The sequence below is a fragment of the Panthera leo genome, chromosome D1 (assembly GCF_018350215.1).
Source record: "Panthera leo isolate Ple1 chromosome D1, P.leo_Ple1_pat1.1, whole genome shotgun sequence".
Taxonomy (NCBI): Eukaryota; Metazoa; Chordata; class Mammalia; order Carnivora; family Felidae; genus Panthera; species Panthera leo.
In genome coordinates, this window is record NC_056688.1 from 108,094,164 (window position 1) to 108,111,985 (window position 17,822).

A 17,822-nucleotide genomic window follows, 5' to 3' on the forward strand; every position below is an offset into this window, starting at 1 on the left:
TTTATTTTTAAGATTTTATTTTTAAGTAATCTCTACACCTAACGTGGGGCTCGAACTCACAACCCTGAGATCAACAGTCACATGCTCCAATTGAGCCAGCCAGGCACCCCAGAAAGAAATGGACTTTTGTATATTAGCCTTGTATTCTGTAAACTGGCTATAATCACTTATTCGTTCTAGGAATTTATTGTTGATCCTTTCAGATTTTCTACATCGATGATCATACCATCTACAAACAAGAATCAGGTTTATTTCTTCCTTCCCAATCTGTACCCCTTTTATTTCCTTTTCTTGTCTGATTGCATTAGCTAATACTTCCAGTGCAATGTTGAAAAACAGTGATGACAGGGCACATCCTTGCCTTGTTCCAGATCTTATTTGCACAGCTTTGAGTTTCTCACCATTAAGTGTGATGTTATCTGTGGGGTTTTTGTAGATACTCTTTATGAAATTAGGGAAGTTTCTCACTACGCCTAGTTTACTGAGAGTTTTTATCGCGAATGGGTGTTGGATGTCGTTGAATGCTTTTTCTGTATCTACATGTGATTTTATTTTATTATTTTTTTTAATTTTTAATGTTTATTTTCTTTTTTGAGGGAGAGGGAGAGAGAGAGACAGAGTGGGAGGAGGGGAGGGGCAGGGAGAGGGAGAGGCAGAATCCGAAGCAGGCTCCAGGCTCCGAGCTGTCAGCACAGAGCCCGACGAGGGGCTCGAACCCATGAACCGTGAGATCGTGACCTGAGCTGAAGTCAGACGCTGAACCGACTTAGTCACTCAGGCGCCCCCTATTTTATTTTTTATTTTAGAGAGAGAAATAGCAAATGGAGGAGAGGCACAGAGAGAGAGAGAGAAAGAGAGAGAATCTTAAGCGGTCTCCACACTCAGCACAGAGCCCCACCCAGGGCTCAATCCCACGACCTTGAGCTGAAATCAAGAGTCTGAAGCTCACCCAACTGAGCCACCCATGCACCCCTGGAGCTCTTCACCCTCACGGCGTGATTAGGGTTTGTTTGTTGTTGTTTTGAATATTTTGTTTCTTTGGATTCATGGTTGTTTTTTCTTGGGGGGGGGGAGTTTCCTCAGTTGATGTGTTTCATTTTCTGATTTGGGGTTCTTTTAATTAATGAATTAAAAAGTTTATTTATTTTGAGAGAGAGAGAGTGTGTGAATGAGCGGGGGAGGGGCAGAGAGAGAGGGAGGTGGGTATGGAGGATCAGAAGCAGGCTCTGCGATGACAGCAGCGAGCCCGATGTGGGGCTTGAACTCATGAACAGTGAGATCATGACTTAGCAGAAGTCCACCGCTTAACCAACTGAGCTACCTAGGTGCCCCTATTTAAGTAGGCTCTGCACCCAATGTGGGGCTTGAACTCGTGACCCTGAGATCAAGAGTCCTGTGCTCTCCTGAGTCGGCCAGGTGCCCCCCACCTTGTTTTGGTTTTTAATAATAGCTCCATACAGATCTGTTAATGATCTTCCTTTTCGTTTTTGTGGTATTGAGTGTTTTACAAGATTCCTAGTTCAACAGCACTCTCTCCTGTCAATATAGCAAAGTCCACAGTTGAGTGGATTTTCATTTGTTTGATGGGGGGAGGGGCTTGTGGCCTCCAACTTCTCCCTTTTTGCATTGTAAGACCCTGAATTTTCCCCTTTTGTTTTTTACCCCCTCCACCACCCAGTTGCTCAAGGACACCCCTTGCTCATTTTTGCCTTTTTTTCCTTCTCCCAGAACCTATTTTATTTTATTTTATTTTATTTATTTTTGAGAGAGAGACAGACAGAGCGTGAGTGGGGGTGGGGCAGGGAAAGAGGGAGACACAGAATCCGAAGCAGGCTCCAGGCTCCGAGGTGTCGGTGCAGAGCCGTCGTGGGGCCCGAACTCCCCAACGGGGAGATCATGACCTGAGCTGAAGTGGGAGGCTTACCCGACTGAGCCAGCCAGACGCCCCCTTTTTTATTTTTTTAAGTAAGTTTTATGCTCAACGTGGCGCTTGAGCTGATGACCCACAGATAGGGTCCGGTTCCATCAACTGAGCCAGTGGGGTGCCCCAGAACCTATGCGTTTTAAAGACTGAGCCCCCCCCCCCCAAAATCCCACCCACTTTTAAATTCCTTCCCCGTAGTGTAAGCTCTGACCTCCCAGGATATTCTCCCAGCATTTTCAGACTGTGGCAGAACAGTCTTAGCGGCGGAGTTTCTGGATCAACTTTGGGCCCTGTTGCCAACCCCTTGTCCCTGGTTTCTCTGCGCGCGAAGCCTGGTGGCTGGACGGGGTGGGGTCCGCGCTGTGATTGGGCAGGCTTTCTTATTATTTACAGTTATTTTCAAGTTTGGACACTCTCTACTTTCAAGTTATGCTGAGGCTGTGGTTTCAGCAGAGTTTTAATCCCCACTCTTGTTATTCTGATTTGTGTGGGGAGGAAACACCAAGAAATGGGGATCCAGGCAGCTGCTGTGGTCCTCAGCTACCCCGAATTTCCCCCCGTTTTGTTTTGTGACTTTTTAAGACAGAGTTTTGTTCATTAGCTTTCACCCTTTCTTATGTTCCAATATCTGCGTTTGAGGTCATAACTTCCTCTCTTAGAATTATTAGCTGTGTCACCCAACTTTGATACGTGATCTTTTCATTATGATTGCAGTCTAAAACAACACAAATCTTGGGGCGCCTGGGTGGCGCAGTCGGTTAAGCGTCCGACTTCAGCCAGGTCACGATCTCGCGGTCTGTGAGTTCGAGCCCCGCGTCGGGCTCTGGGCTGATGGCTCGGAGCCTGGAGCCTGTTTCCGATTCTGTGTCTCCCTCTCTCTCTACCCCTCCCCCGTTCATGCTCTGTCTCTCTCTGTCCCAAAAATAAATAAAATAAATAAAAAAACGTTGAAAAAATAAAACAACACAAATCTATTACCTATTTTCTAACTTTTGTTGTGTGTGTGTGTTTTTCCCTTAGCCCGGAAATGTCATAAAACGTTTCTTAGTGTCCAATTTTTTTTTTTTCTATTTATCTGTTTATTGGTGATGTTTAACTTAATGGCACTGTGGCCAAAAACCACAATGATTTGAGTACTTTGAAATTAGTTGAGGTGCCTTCTGGTCTAGAATTCAATCAATTAATTTATTGGAAAATGTTCTGCGCATGCTTTTCTGCATTTAGGTGCACTGCTCCCTATTTGTCCACTAGGTCAAGTTCATTAACCACTTTCTTCATATCTTTTATAGCTTTGCTAAATTTTTTGCCTGCACACGCCATCAAATCTACAACTGTGATTTGTCTGTTTTTCCTTGTGGTTCTATCCATTGATATATGTATGTTATGTGTATATGTTATATATATAAATTTACATACTTTTATTGCTTTATTGCTATTTGTTTTCCCTTGTGGTTCTATCTACTATGTATATACTTACATATCTTTATGGCTTGTGGACTTTATTTTTAAGAGTAAATAAACTTAAAATTGCTACATATTTTGAAAATCATGATGCAAGCACCCTCTTTCTGTCAAGTAATGCTTTTAACCTGAAATTTATTTTTTTCTGATACTAATGTAGCTATTCTAGCTTTCTTTTAGCATTTGCTTGATTTTTCCCCTATCCTTGTGCTTCCAAACCCTTTATATTCTTCTGTTTTATGTGTATCTTGTATAAATAGCATGCAGTGCTGATATACTATTTTAGAAATAGTAGATTAGTTAGCATAGTGTAAATTACGCTGTGATAAGCGCAGTAGGCAGAATAATGCCCTCTCAAAGATGTCCACATCCCAATTCCTGGCAACTGTGACCATTTTCCTTTCGTGACAAAAGGTACTTTGCAGGGGCGCCTGGGTGGTGAAGCGTCTGACTTTGGCTCAGGTCATGATCTCACAGTTTGAGTTTGAAGCCCAGAGTCAGGCTCTGTGCTAACAGCATGCAGAGCCTGCTTGGGGTTCTCTCTCCCTCTCTCTCTGCTCCTCCCCTACTTTCTCTCTCTCTACAAATAAATAAAAATTTTATTACTTCTTAACATTTTTAAAAATTTTTATTTTTGAGAGAGAGAGAGAGCGTGTGCAAGCTGGGGAGGGGCAGAGAGAGAGAGAGAGAGAGAGAGGTGGTAGGTCCGAAGCAGGCTCTGTGCTGACAGCAGACAGCTCGATGCAGGGCTTGAACTCACGAACCGCAAGATCATGACCTCAGCCAAAGTCAGATGCTTAACGCACGGAGCCACCCCGGCGCCCCATAAATAAAAACTTAGGAAAAAAAAAAAAGGTACTTTGCAGATGGGATTAAGTCTGGGATCTTGAGCTGGAAGAGACTATTCTGGATTAACCAGGTGGGCCCGATGTAATCATAAGGGTCCTTAAAAGTGGAAGTGGAGTCAGAGTTAGAGACGTTCTCTCTGCTGCTGTCTTCGAAGGTGGAAGAGGGAGGCTGAGCATCAAGGAACGCCGGCCACCTGCACAAGGCATGGGACCTTCCTGACACCTTGACTTTAGCACAGCGAGACGCACTTTGGGCTTCTGACCTCCAGAACCGTAAGGTAATAGATTTGTATTGCTTTAAGCCGCTAAGTTTGTGGCAGTTCGTCACAGCCGCAAAGAGAGATCCAATGCAACTCCGAAAATCTCGGTGGCTTTCAAAAACAAAAGTTTATCTCTTGCGTAAATTGCATGCCCTTTGTGCGTTTGACTTTGGATCCATTTCGTGTCGTCTTCATTCCCGACTCCGGGCTGGAGAGGCTGCCCAGTAAGAGAGCAAGGGCAGACTCATCCTGGGGCTCTTACAGCTTCCGCTCAGATGTGGCACAAGCCATCTCTGTTCAAATCCCATTAGTTGAAGCAAGCAACCTGGGTAAGTATCAGATGGGGTAGGGAGTAGAATTGTCCCAGAGGAAGGACGCCTGTCTTATTGGGAGGGACTAGCATGTACAAAGGCCCTGGGGCAAGCAGTGGAGGGACAGGGTTGACCGGAGAATTGACAGAAGCTGGTCTCCCTGGAGGGCGCTTGGAGGGGCAGGGCCCGGGATTGGTTGGAGAGAGGAGCAAGGCCAGACGTGCAGGGTGGCAGGGCCTGGTAAGCCATCTATGCATCCAGTGAATATGAACAGAGTGCTTACACCGTAGGCTCTGAGTCAGAGCTGGAAGTCCGGGGACAGACGAGGCCGACAGGGTCCCTGATCTGAAGGCACTGACCCAGTGAGAAGTAACAAGGAAGCGAGATGATTGCAGACAGTGATCCTATAAGTACCACAGTTAAGGAGTTTGTATTTTGTTAAAACGACTATTTTCTTTTCAATTTTTTAAATGTTTATTTTTGAGAGAGAGAGAGAGACAGACAGACAGACAGACAGAATGTGAGAGGGGGAGGGGCAGAGAGAGAGGGAGACACAGAATCCCAGGCTCCGAGCCGTCAGCACAGAGCCCAGTGCGGGGCTCAAACCACAAACCGTGAGATCATGACCTGAGCTGAAGTCAGACGCCTGACTGACTGAGCCATCCCACGCAGGCGCCCCAAAAGGACTATTTTTAAAAGATCATTGCAGCTGTAGAGAGGGTCCAAAGCACAGGACGTCAGAGACTGTCCAGCGGACCACTGGCGTAGTCATGCCGGAGCTGGTGCCCAGGGAGGCAGTGGGGAGGAGAGGTGGGCGTGAATTAGGGAGAGATTTTTGAGCTAGAATCCATAAGATACAGTGATGAAGTGGATATTGGGGGTGAGAAAGAAAGTAGAAGTCCTTCTAAATTCTCACCCGAGAGAACACTGCCCAGCAAGGGGAATGAAGAAGCAGCTTGGGGGGGGGGGGTCCTTACCCCAAAGTAGACCTACTGTGTGCTTCCCATTTACATAAAGTTAAAAGCAGGTGAGACTAAAAACTAACCTATGAGGATAGACTCCAGAATGGTGATTCGTCCTGGGGGAAACAGAGAGGGAGGGGACACCAGAGACCGAGCAGGGCACGTGGGGCCGCTGGCTACACCGGCGTGTTCTGAAAATTCATCCAGCTACTCATTTCTGTTCTGTGCACTTTTCTATGCGGCTGCTGTGCTGCGATAAAATATTACATAAATAAATAGAAAGAATAAAGAAAGCATAAGAAAATGAAAAGCAATGACCTCCAGTTTTTTGTTGTTGCTCTGTTAATTGAATTTAATTTTAAAGTTTATTTATTTATTTTGAGGGAGAGGGAGAGAGAGAGCACGCACAAGCGAGGGAGGGGCGGAGAGAAGGAGAGACAGAATCCCAAGCAGGCTCCGCACCATCGGGGCTGAGCCCAGTGTGGGGCTTGAATTCACAAAGTGTGAAATCACGACGCGAGTGGACAGCAAGAGTCAGATGCTTTGCCAACGGAGCCACCCCAACGCCCCTGTTGCTGTGTTAATTTTAAACAACTACTGGTAAGTAGATGGGGAAACGGAGGAAGGGACAGGTTCATGGGGGCAGATGAGGAGAAAACAAGCAGAGATGTCCGACAGGCAGCCAGGGGTACAAGTGTGGATTTGGAGGAGTGTCAGGGCTGGGAAGAATCTTTGGAGCCTCTGGAAGGATTTACAGCTGGTGGAATAAATAAAGCAATTCAGGGAGCAAATCGGGAAGCAGGTGCCAAGGCAAGGGGCCCAGAACCAGGCCTGGAAGTTTGGCTGTCCTCTGCCTCTTGGATCCACGGTAACCCTCTGGGCATGCGCACTCGGGGCTCATGTCCAGCTCCCCCCTCCTCCTATCCCTGCCCGCCCCTGCCCCCCAGGCCTGTGTCTCCATCCAAGCCAGCCCCCTACAGGTCTACCCAGGGCAGCTTCAGCCCCCAGCCTCTGGCTCTTTCTTCTCCAGGGGTCTACCCTTGGCTGCCTCTCCTCTTTGGCTTTTTTTTTTTTTTGTCTCTCTCTGGGGCTTCTTGAGGCCCTTGAATGGGAGAATCCCTATCTTTGAAATCCCACAATCTATTTTTTAAAAATTGATAATTGAACATCATCACAATGAAAAATTTCCTCTGTGAAAGATAATGCCCAGAGAGGGGAAAAGATGAGCTATAATTTGGGAGAGAATATTTCCAAATCATATATCTGACCAAAGCTTGGATCTAGAATATGTAAAGAACTCTCTAAACTCGACAGTAAGAGGGGCGCCTGGGCGGCTCAGTTGGTTAAGCGTCCAGCTCTTGACTTTGGCTCAGGTCACGATCTCATGGGTTCATGAGTTCAAGCCCCGTGTTGGGATCTACGTGACAGCGTGGATCTTGTTTGAGATTCTCTCTCTCCTTCCCTCCCTGCCTTTCCCATACTCGTGCACCCCGCCCCCCAATCAATAAATAAACATTAAATAAAAATAAACTCGACAGTAAGAAAACAAACCATCCAATTAACAAACAGGCAACAGACTGGAACAGACACTTCGCCCGAGAAGACGCATGGATGCAAAAGTGTCCCGGGGCTGCCGTGTAACAAAGTACAACAACCCGGGGGGCTTCGAAGATACATCTCATCTCTCCCAGTGCTGGAGGCTAGAAGCCCAAAGTCAAGGTGTTGAGGGGCCATGCTGCCTCTCTGGTGGGTGCAGGCCATCTCTGGTGTTCTCTGGCCTGCCACCACAACAATCTCTGCCCCTGTTGTGACCTGGCTGTCTGCCCTCTGAGTGTCGGTCTTCACCTGATGTGCTCCTCTGTGTGCCCGTCTGTGTCTCTTTCTCTTCTTCCAAGGACACCAGTCATACTGGACTAGGACATACCCTAATCACCTATGACCTCATCTTAACTTGATTACATCTGCAGAGACCCTATTTCCAAATTACATCCTATTCACAGGAAACGGTGGTGGCGGGGAGGGGGGTGACCTCAACACATCTTTTGGGGTCAGCAATTCAGTCCACGACAGAAAATAAGCGCATGAGAAGATGTTCAATATCATCAGCCATCAGGGAAATGCGAATCACAACCACGCAACTAAGGAAACCGAGTAAGAAAGACGCAGAAGTATGTAACACATTATACAAAGAGTTCCAGTGAAGATTGTTTAATTAAAATTTGTCGCCTCGAAACCCAGCGATCAAAAGTTTATATGTGGATGACGTCCGAGTACTAAAAAAATGGTGAAGAAGGTGCATGTTCATTTACAGGTGGAAATAACTAGAAGGGTAGAAGGGGTGCCAAAAACAACAACAACAACAACAACAACAACAACAACAACAACAACAACATAGGACTAAAAAAGAAGATTGGTAATTCCAAAACTCTCTGAAAAACGGCCACTCTGAAAAACAGCTTGGCAGTCTCTCATAAAGTTAAACATACATTTAGCACAGGACTCCTCCTAGGTGTTTACCCTACAGAAATAAAAACCTGTGTCCGTGTAAAATCCCGTACATAAATCCCTATCGATGTTCATAGCAGCTTCATTTGTAATGGCCCATACTGGAGATCACCCATTCCATACAGTGGAATACTAGATGGTAATAGAAACATTTGGGAATAAAAAGGAAGGAACCGTTGATACATGCAACAACCTGGATGGGTCTCAAGCACCAAAAAAAAAAATAAAATAAAAAAAAAATAAAAAAGTGAGCGTTTGTAAAAACTGATGAAATCCGAATGATATGTAGAGTTTTGTTGTGCCAACGTCAGTTTCCTGGTTCTAACTGCTCTCTGGTTATGCAAGATGTTGTTACCCTTGGGGGAAGCTGGGTGAAGGGGGCACAAAAACGAATGAAAGAGGAGAGATCACAACCAACACAGCAGAAATAAAAACAATAATAAGAGAACATTAGGAGCAATGATGTGCCAATAAAATGGGAAATCTGGAAGAAATGGACAAATGCCTAGAAACATATAAACTACCAAAACTGAAACAGGAAGAAATAGGAAAATTGAACAGACCCATAACCAGTAAAGAAATTGAACCAGTAATCAAAAGTCTCCCAACAGGGGCACCTGGGTGGCTCAGTCGGTTGAGCGTCCAACTTCGGCTCAGGTCAGGATCTCACAGTTTGTGAGTTCAAGCCCCGTGTCGGGCTGTGTGCTGACAGCTCAGAGCCTGGAGCCTGTTTCAGATTCTGTGTCTCCCTCTCTCTGCTCCTTCCCCACTCATGCTCTGTCTCTCAAAAATGAATAAACGTTAAAAAAATTAAAAAAAAAAAGTCTCCCAAGAAACAAGAGTCCAGGACCGGATGGCCTTCCAGGGGAAACCTACCAAACATTTGAAGAAGAGTTAACACCCATTCTTTTGAAGCTCTTCCAAAAAATAGAAATGGAAGGAAAACTTCCAAACTCATTCTCTGAGGCCAGCATTACCTTGATTCCAAAACCAGACAAAGACGCCACTTTCCTTACCTCTTAAGCAACATCTGTGCGAGTCTAAATTCTTTCAACATAAAAAGTGAAAAAAAAAAATTCTCCCCAGTGTGGAGTGTCAGATGCCCAAGGCTGTCACCGAAGGGATGGGCCTGAAGCACACCCGCAAGCTTTTTTCTACCAACCTACTGAGGGGGAGGGGTCAAAACTACAGCTGGCCTGGGGGAGTCATTCATTCATTCATTCATTCCTCCATGTCAGGCTCTAGACCAGACAGCCAGGCTCCCTGCCTTATGCTTCAACGTGGGGCCTGAGGCCAAGAGACCCCAAAACATCCAGATACCCAGAAACTCGGAGAGATTGAGAGACAGCAGAGAGATCAAGAGATTAAGCGACTCAGAAACCAACAGAGCCTGGGGGAAACAGAGCGGGAGGGGCAGTCCCTAGGAATGAAAATTTATTTTTTATTCTATTTTTTTTTAGGTTTATTTGTTTATTTTGAGAGGGGGAGAAGCAGAGGAGGGGCAGAAAGAGAGGGAGAGAGAGAATCCCAAGTAGGCTACGTGCTGTCAGCACAGAGCTTGAGGCGGGCCTTGATCCATCGATGGATAAAGGGATGAGCACACTGTGGTCTATACACAGAATGGAATATTATTCAGCCGTAAAAAGGAAGGACATCCTGACACATGGTAGGGCGTGGATGAACCTTGCAGACATGCTAAGTGAAGTAAGGGCATCACAAAAAAAGCCAACCCCTGTGTGATTCCACCTACATGAGGTCCCTAGAGTAGTTGACTTCACAGACGCAGAAGTAAAATGGTGGTTGCCACGGACCATGGAAGGGAAACAGGGAGTTACTGTTTAACAGGTAAAGGCGTCCAGTTTTGCAAATGGATGGTGGTGATGGTTGCACGCTATGAATGTACTTAAAACTACTGAACTTAAGGGGCGCTGGGGCGGCTCAGTCGGTTGAGCGTCCGACTTCCGCTCAGGTCATGATCTCGCAGTTGGTGAGTTTGAGCCCCGCGTCGGGCTCTGTGCTGACGGCTCGGAGCCTGGAGCCTGCTTCGGATTCTGTGTCTCCCTCTCTCTCTGTTCCTCCCCCGCTTGCACTCTGTCTCTCCCTCTCTCTCAAAAATAAATAAAGATTAAAAAAAATTTTTTTTAACTACTGAACTTAAACATGGCTAAGGAGGCAATTTTACATTATGTATATTTTACCACAATAAAAAAAAAAAAAAATTGGAAACAAAGCGTCACCCGTCAAATGTGGAAAGTAATGCAGGTGCTGACTGTCCCATAGGGTTGAAGAGGGAGTAAATGAAGCGGTGAAGACGAAAATCTTAAGGGCAGCTAGGGGGGAGGAGAGGGCTTGACTGTCTTTGGCAAAGGCCTCCTCTCCAGGCTTGGAGCCACAGGCCCGGCTCCCCCAGCCGCTAAAGGATCTTGGGAAGGGGATGTGGACTCCGGGAATTCTCATGCCAGGACACTCTCTTCTCTAGCTCCGAGGTTTTTGAGATTCCTGGATCTGAAACAAACACAGACACAGCCAGCGACCCTGCCCCAGCAAGGCGCAATCAGTGAACGGGGCCCAGGCCTCATTTCCGGGCCCTGCACCTTGGCTCCACCTTTATAAAGAGGTGGGGAGGGGGCCGTGTCGCCATGCAGGCCCTGGGGTCCCGCCGGCCTGCCTTTACCCCTCTTGAAGGTGGTGCAGCTTTGGAGAAGCCCTTACCCGGGGAGCCGCAGCTGGGAGGCGAATGTGGAGACCGAGCTGACTCCAGGCAGAGGTGAGCGGTGATGGCCCGAAGCCCCGCCCCCTCCCCAGGAAGGGGCCTGATTGGCGGAGGGCTGCGAGGGCGGGGCAGCGCCGGGGCTCTATAAATACAGCCGCTCTGCACCGGGAGTTATGCTGTAGGTAATGCCCTAGCTCAGGTAAGGCTTTTTGGAGGAGGCTGGGCTGCTTGTGGGAGACTAGGTGGAGGCCCCCGGGTTGGGCACGGGGTGCCGGGCCGCACCTTCTGAACCCCGTAGTTGGCGTCTCTCCCCGTAGCTTGAAACGTTTGAGGTGCCCCCCGCTCAACTTGCTCTGAAGGCACCCCGCCCCCCCACCCCCCCACTCCCGAGCCTCAGTTTCCTCTCCACGAAGAAAGGGGTTGGTGGTCCTTCCAGGTATGCCACTTTGGTGTGGGGTGAAGGGGTAGTTGGGAGTTGGGGAGCAATTAAACTCTTAGGCTTTGGGGGGGTCAGACAGGCCCCACAGTTAAGTAGCCGCGAGTCTTGCCCGCTTCGGCTCCTGTGTTTGCAAAAGGGGTATTGGGGTGTACCCATCTTCTGGGGTTTAGCGCTCAGCGGCACCAGAGGTGCCTGTCGCTCCCATTCTTGCTCTCCGGCCTGGCCTGGGGGGGGGGGGGGGGGGGGGGGCTAGGACGCGGTGCGAGAGCTGCAGCAAGTCGGCTGCGTTTCTGGCCTCCCCAGCCCACGCGTACCCCAGTTTCTGCCTCCGAGCGCCGCCCCCACCCCCATCTCCACGCCCGACTCTCCATCTTCTGGAGGCCCCCTGTCTGGCCACCCTCGACCCTCTCGACGGGTGGGGGGCAAGGGCGTCGGGGCCGAGTCCCGAGGCTACTTTCTCCACAGGCCATCCTGCCCCACCGCGCCCTACCCGCCCCCACCCCCATGAAATGAGCGACACTCAAGACTTTGCCACTTTCCCCGTGGTTGCCACCCAGGTGAAGCTGGGGGGCTGGAGCCGTCAGGGTGGGGGCAGCGTGTCTCTCTGCCCGCGCCCGCATCAGGAGCTCCAGGCCTTCCTCAGCCTTCTGGGTGAGTTCCCCGGGGGTGGGAGTGCCCAGGGGGGGAGGGGGAGTGCTGGGGGACTTGGGGGGACCCAGTGTGAGAGGTGGGACCTGCCCAGGGCAGGCATCTGAAATCTCTGTCCCTTCCCTTCCCAGGTGACCCCAGGGAGAAGGGGGGGGGCATGTCAGCAAGTGGGTTGGGTGGAGGCTTGGGCTCTGGGGTGCCACTCTTGGCTTGTGTGGGGGGGTGGTAACCCCAGTCCATCATGTCTCTTCTCTACACCAGAGCATAGTTTCCTGCAGGAATTCCTTTCCAGAGATCCCTGTTTCCAGATTTCAGATAAGGTGAGGTGACACGGAGTAGAAGCCCAGTCACAAGAGGCTTGAATGCTGCTATTTCACTGAGTTTCCCGGTCTGATGGAGGGAGCACCTCCCTTTTAAATCCTTGTTTTGTTTTTTAAAATTATTTTTAAGTCTATTTATTTTTGAGAGAGACAGAGACAGCGTGAGCAGGGGAGGGGCAGAGAGAGAGAGGGAGAGAGAGAATCCCAAGCAGGCTCCGCACTGTCAGCCCAGAGCCTGACGCGGGGCTTGAACCCAGGAGACCGTGAGATCGTGCCCTGAGCTGAAATCAAGAGTCAGATGCTTAACCGGCGGAGCCCCCCGGGCGCCCCTAAATCCTTGTTTTCACCCCACTACTTCCCCTGGGTTCTCTAACCTGCACCACGGCTTCCTTGGGTGCAAATGGCCCCTCACGGCCCCCTCTCCCGGTGCCTAACTGTCACCTCTGCCCCCCTCTGTGTCTGCAGTATCTCCTGGCCATGGTGCTGGTCTACTTCCGGCGTGCCAACCTGAAGCTCAGCGAGTACACCCACAGCAACTTGTTCTTGGCGCTGTGAGTGCCCAGGGCAGGAGCGGGGGACCCTTGCTAGGAGTTGTGGGAGGGGCCGGGGCAGATGCTTACTTCTGCTTTCCGCCCCCTGCCTCCGAGGCCAGGTTTCTTGCAAATGACATGGAGGAGGATCTGGAGGACCCTAAATGTGTGATTTTTCTGTGGGCCCTGGGGAAAGATTGGCGTCGTCAGGTGGCAGACTTCCTGCACCAGAGGGATAAGCTGTGGGCCCGGATGGGCTTCCGGGCCATGGTGAGCCGCCAGTGCTGTGAGGAGGTGAGGCCCCGCCGCCATCCTGGGGTCGGGGAACAAGGCCGGACCTCCCACCCCCATTGACTACCCGCTCTCCTCATGCCAGGTCATGGCCAAGGAGCCGTCCCATTGGGCCTGGACTCGAGAGCGGCGTCCCCACCACGGTGGAGCTCAGAGGGGCTGCCCAAAGGCCCGGGTGCCCCTGCCTGGAGGCCCCGGCCTCTCGCCTCCTCACTGTTCCCTCTGTGGCTTGCTCCCTGCCCACGGCCTCTGCAGCCACCAGCCCCGCCCCTTGCCTGTCTTATCCGAGTGCCCTTCCCCAAACCCTGAGTGCCATTGCCCTCCCTCCCAAGCTTGTCTCTCAGTGGCCGAAGACCCCTTGGTGGGGGGCTTCCTCATCATCCTGCCCCCCCAACTGCAGCTGGAGCCGGGCACGTACACTCTCCACAGTGAGTTGGGGACAGGAGCGGGGGGTGGGCTTGGGAGCTTGGGAGGCAGATGTGGGGCCCAACAGAATGGGAAGTAGGGGCACAGGGCCTGGGGTCCAGCAGGCCTGGGCGCACGTCCCAGCTCTGCCACCTCCTAACCGTGGGCGCTTGGTGGGTTTCCTCTCTCAGCCTCTCCCTGACCTTTCTCCCCAGTCCTCCCGAAGCCTCCACCGTGCCCTAGGCGCTGATATTTGCAGGGTGAAGAGCAGCCCGCCTGCTTGTCTGCTGACCCAAGCCCTACCGGCTGTGGGCCCCCCCGCCCCGCCCCGGCCTTCTGTCTTATTGGCCACAGGCTGGCAGTGCTGCCCAGGCCCCCCAGTCCCCTCCTCCCAACTGTACCCACTCTGACCCTGGCCCCTCTAATAAACTCGTGTCTACAGGACACCGACTGTGCTTAGGCCCTGGCTTGGCTCCTTGACGCAGGGTAGGGGTAGGGAGGGAATTGGAGGAGGGGGGGGGTCTGCCAGCTCTAGGTATCAGTGATTGAGACTCACGAGCAGAGGCTCTGTAATAACAGTTTTCCTTTCCATTGATGACCGGTCATCCTGAGCCTCAGTTTCCCCTCTGTAACATCACCTATGCATGATGAACCGTACACACAGTGTAGCTGGGGTTGAATGAGATGAAAATACACGCAGTCCTTACAAGGCCCCAGAACCTATAGGACAAAAGAAAGCTTAAATGGGGAAGTACTCTGTGGTTAGCTCAGACAGGGCTGCAGGGCCTGGTCTGTTTAGGAATGACACTTGGTGACTGCCCTGGGCTGCAGTCACATATAAGGTAATTCTTATAATACATCTACCCCCCCATCCCCAAAAGTCAACTTGTTAATGAGAGAGCAGAGAAGGCTTTCCAGAGAAGGTGGCGTTTGAACTGGGCCTTGAACAATGTCAAGTTTGCCCATGAAGGGACAGAGATTGGGAGGTAGGATATTCTTGGATAGTCTAGAGTCGAGACGAGCACTTGGTCTCTGATGTCAGACAGCTTAAATCCAAATCCCAGGTTCCTGTGTGACCTTGGCATGTTACTTAATTTCCATTGCCTCCTCCGCAAAATGGGTATTACTCTAGGATGGGTGTTGTGTGAGGTTTGAACTGCATCAATCCCAGAGGGTTTCAAGCTGTCTCGGGAACAGAGCCCAGGGGCGCCTGGGTGCCTCAGTCCGTTAAGCGGCCAGACTCCATCTTGGCTCAGGTCTCGATCCCAGAGTCTCTCAGGATTGTGAGTTCAAGCCTGAGTTGGGCTTCATGCTGGGCCGGAAGCCTACTCAAAAAAAAAAAAAAAAAAAAAAGAGGAACAGAGCTCAGATGGAAGCCCCAGGTGTTACTAGTGGAGGGACCGCCTAGGGAAAGTCTGGAGGGGAGGGTGTGTTTGGGGAATGGCTGGAGGTGAAGCTGGAAAAGTCCACATGGTCAAACAGGGGAGTCTGGACACCATTACCTTGCGTGCTCTACGAGTGGCTCCCGAAAAGTGTAGAAGTAAGAAAGCCTGGAGACTGAGCCCATTAGAAGCCAAGACGAGGGCTACAAAGTATTTTTAATTTGTTTTTCTTTTTTTTTTTTTCTTTTTTTTTTTTTAATTTTTTTTTCAACCTTTTTTATTTATTTTTGGGACAGAGAGAGACAGAGCATGAACGGGGGAGGGGCAGAGAGAGAGGGAGACACAGAATCGGAAACAGGCTCCAGGCTCCGAGCCGTCAGCCCAGAGCCTAACACGGGGCTCGAACTCACCGACCGCGAGATCGTGACCTGGCTGAAGTCAGACGCTTAACCGACGGCGCCACCCAGGCGCCCCTGTTTATTCATTTTTGAGAGAGAGAGAGAGAGAGAGACAGAGCATGAGTGGGGGAGGGGCAGAGAGAGAGGAAGACAGAATCGGAAGCAGGCTCCAGGCTCTGAGCCGTCAGCCCAGAGCCTGACGCGGGGCTCGAACTCACGGACCACGAGATCGTGACCTGAGCCGAAGTCGGACGCTTAACCGACGGCGCCACCCAGGCGCCCCTAATTTGTTTTTCAAATAAGTAATATATTCACCTGTACCTTTTAAATTCTTAACCAAGAGTCACCTCCTACCCCTGGCTCCTCTCCCTGGAAGCTATAAAACTTGTCGTTTGTGTCCTTCCACAGAAAGAATATAAACATCCATAACCAAATGTGGTGTAATAAAAAAATATGTATATATATTTGGTCTTAGTCCCTGGTTCCCGGTACAGAGTTACTAAAACCCTTACAATGTTCTGAGTCATAGGAGTGACTTCTGTTATTCACGGTGAGCCCCTTTGGGCCACACCTGAATTTGTGTTAATGAGGCAACTCAGGGTGGGGCCCCCACCTAACTTCAGAGTGGGGGCTGGTCATCCGAAAGACCGGTCAAGAGTGGGAAGTGGAGGAGAGGAGAGGACTGCAAATTGGAACATTTCTGGGTTGATGAACAGAGACTGTTCCCCGGGGGGTTGGGGGTGGGGCGGGGGGGTGTGTGTGGCCCGCCTAGAAAGGCCAAGGAAGCTCTTTCCCCCTCTCCACCATACCTTGCCCTACACACCTCTTCTATCTGGCTGCTTCAGGGTTGTATCCTTTATTTTTTCTTAATTTTCTAATGTTTATTTTAGTTTTGAGAGAGACAGACAGACACAGCGTGAGCGGGGGAGGGGCAGAGAAAGAGGGAGACAGAATCCGAAGCAGGTTTCCAGGCTCTGAGTTGTCAGCACAGAGCCTGATGCGGGGCTCGAACCCACAAGCTGTGAGATCATGACCTGAGCTGAAGCCGGATGCTTAACTGACTGAGCCACCCAGGCACCCCTAGAGTTGTATCCTTTAAACAACTCATACACAAAGCACTTTGTTGAGGTCTGTGAGTGTTCTACCAAATCAGCAAAGCTGAGGAGGGGGTGGTGGGCACCCCAGATTTGTAGTAAGCCAGACAGGTGTGTGGGTCACCTGGGCATCCCATTTGTGGCTGGCATCTTGTGGGACTGAGCCCTTAACCTACAGGGTCTGTACTAACTGGGAATTTATGTCAGAACTGAACTGTAAGCACCTAGTTGGCATTGGGGAGTTGGAGAATTGGTGTGGAAAAGTCACATGTATTTGGTATCTGGGAAGAAACACATTTGATGTGAAAAGCGGTGTCAGAAGAAAGACACCACACCAAATTTTATATATATATGCCCCCCTCCCTTTTAAAAACTCAAAGGGAAGAATTCCATGCATCCTGGCGTGTGCTTATCCACATATTTTGAAGACGGTTCCTTATCCGTGTTCCTTTTGACAGCTCTATAGTATTCCTCTTCATGGATGGACCAAAATGTAACTTGTTCCTTACTGATTGACATTGAAGTTGTTTCCAGAGTTCTGCTATTCCCAACAGTACTACAGAGTCACTAAGACTGGGTAAGGATATCATTATTCAAAAGGGAAAAGATATCTGTACTCTGGATTCCTAGAACTGCCCGAAGGCTACATCAAAAGAGTCGTTACAATTTTTGCCAGAGGTCCCTCTATAGAGGCTGTACCCATATCGACCCCCGCTTCCAGCAGTACGCGTGAACGCTCTTTTCCAGAATATTCACGGGTCAGTAACCTACCAGATCTTTTTCTCTTTGGGAAATGATCCCTTGGTGAAGTTCAAATTTGCATTTATTTTTCTTTTGAGTGAATTCAGAGTCATCCCTTTAAGAACTGTTTATCTCCTGGGGCGCCTGGGTGGCTCAGTCGGTTAAGCGGCTGACTTCAGCTCGGGTCATGATCTCACAGTTCGTGAGTTCAAGCCCCGTGTCGGGCTCTGTGCTGATGTCTTGGAGCCTGGAGCCTGCTTCGGATTCTGTGTCTCCCTCTCTCTCTGCCCTCACCCACCCCTGCCCTGCTTGTGCTCTGCCTGTCTCTTTCTCAAAAATAAACATTAAAAAAATGTTTTTAATTAAAAAATAAAAATTTAAAAATCTTAAAAAAAAGAGCGATTTGTCTTTTTTTCTGTGAACTACCCTGTTCTTTGCCCATTTCTCCTGTTTTCGATTTCTGATTGACATAAAAGGCTTTGCGGGAAAAATAGCCCTTCAAGATGTAAATTGTAAGTATTTTCTTCAGTTCATTACTGACTTTGCTGTGCAGATTTTTTAATGTAGTAAAATAAGTTTTTGGGGGCTTT

The 17,822-nt window shown here is 49.6% G+C and overlaps 1 protein-coding gene and 1 long non-coding RNA gene across 6 annotated transcripts; both read left to right on the forward strand.

The window, feature by feature from the left end:
* The first annotated feature begins 898 nt into the window (after nt 1-898).
* LOC122199967 lies at nt 899-6,190 on the forward strand. Its single transcript, XR_006193680.1, has 3 exons — nt 899-1,004; nt 4,389-4,511; nt 6,150-6,190. It is a non-coding gene; the product is annotated as an uncharacterized LOC122199967 (long non-coding RNA).
* Nucleotides 6,191-10,380: 4,190 nt separating this feature from the next.
* On the forward strand, nt 10,381-17,420 carry SPDYC (speedy/RINGO cell cycle regulator family member C). 5 transcript variants are annotated; one of them, XM_042906742.1, is made up of 7 exons: nt 10,381-11,038; nt 11,889-12,074; nt 12,333-12,391; nt 12,857-12,942; nt 13,044-13,215; nt 13,298-13,640; nt 16,950-17,420. In XM_042906742.1, exons 2-7 carry the CDS (start codon nt 11,933-11,935, stop codon nt 16,955-16,957), a joined length of 810 nt encoding a protein of 269 aa, XP_042762676.1. In that variant the 5' UTR covers nt 10,381-11,038; nt 11,889-11,932; the 3' UTR covers nt 16,958-17,420. The 5 variants fall into 5 exon arrangements, with proteins under 5 accessions (XP_042762676.1, XP_042762679.1, XP_042762680.1 ...); XM_042906745.1 differs by lacking the exon at nt 16,950-17,420 and adding an exon at nt 13,809-14,069 and having other exon boundaries at nt 13,545-13,640; XM_042906746.1 differs by lacking the exon at nt 16,950-17,420 and adding an exon at nt 13,833-14,069 and having other exon boundaries at nt 13,545-13,640.
* Nucleotides 17,421-17,822: the final 402 nt, after the last annotated feature.

Excerpts from the sequence above, each read along its gene's own strand:
- SPDYC (XM_042906740.1), top strand. The coding sequence starts at position 11,933 with ATGAGCGACACTCAAGACTTTGCCACTTTCCCCGTGGTTGCCACCCAG. Across the intron at positions 13,216-13,297 it reads GCCGCCAGTGCTGTGAGGAG|GTCATGGCCAAGGAGCCGTC; the intron begins GTGAGGCCCCGC and ends TCCTCATGCCAG. Across the intron at positions 13,641-13,832 it reads GGGCACGTACACTCTCCACA|TCCTCCCGAAGCCTCCACCG; the intron begins GTGAGTTGGGGA and ends CTTTCTCCCCAG.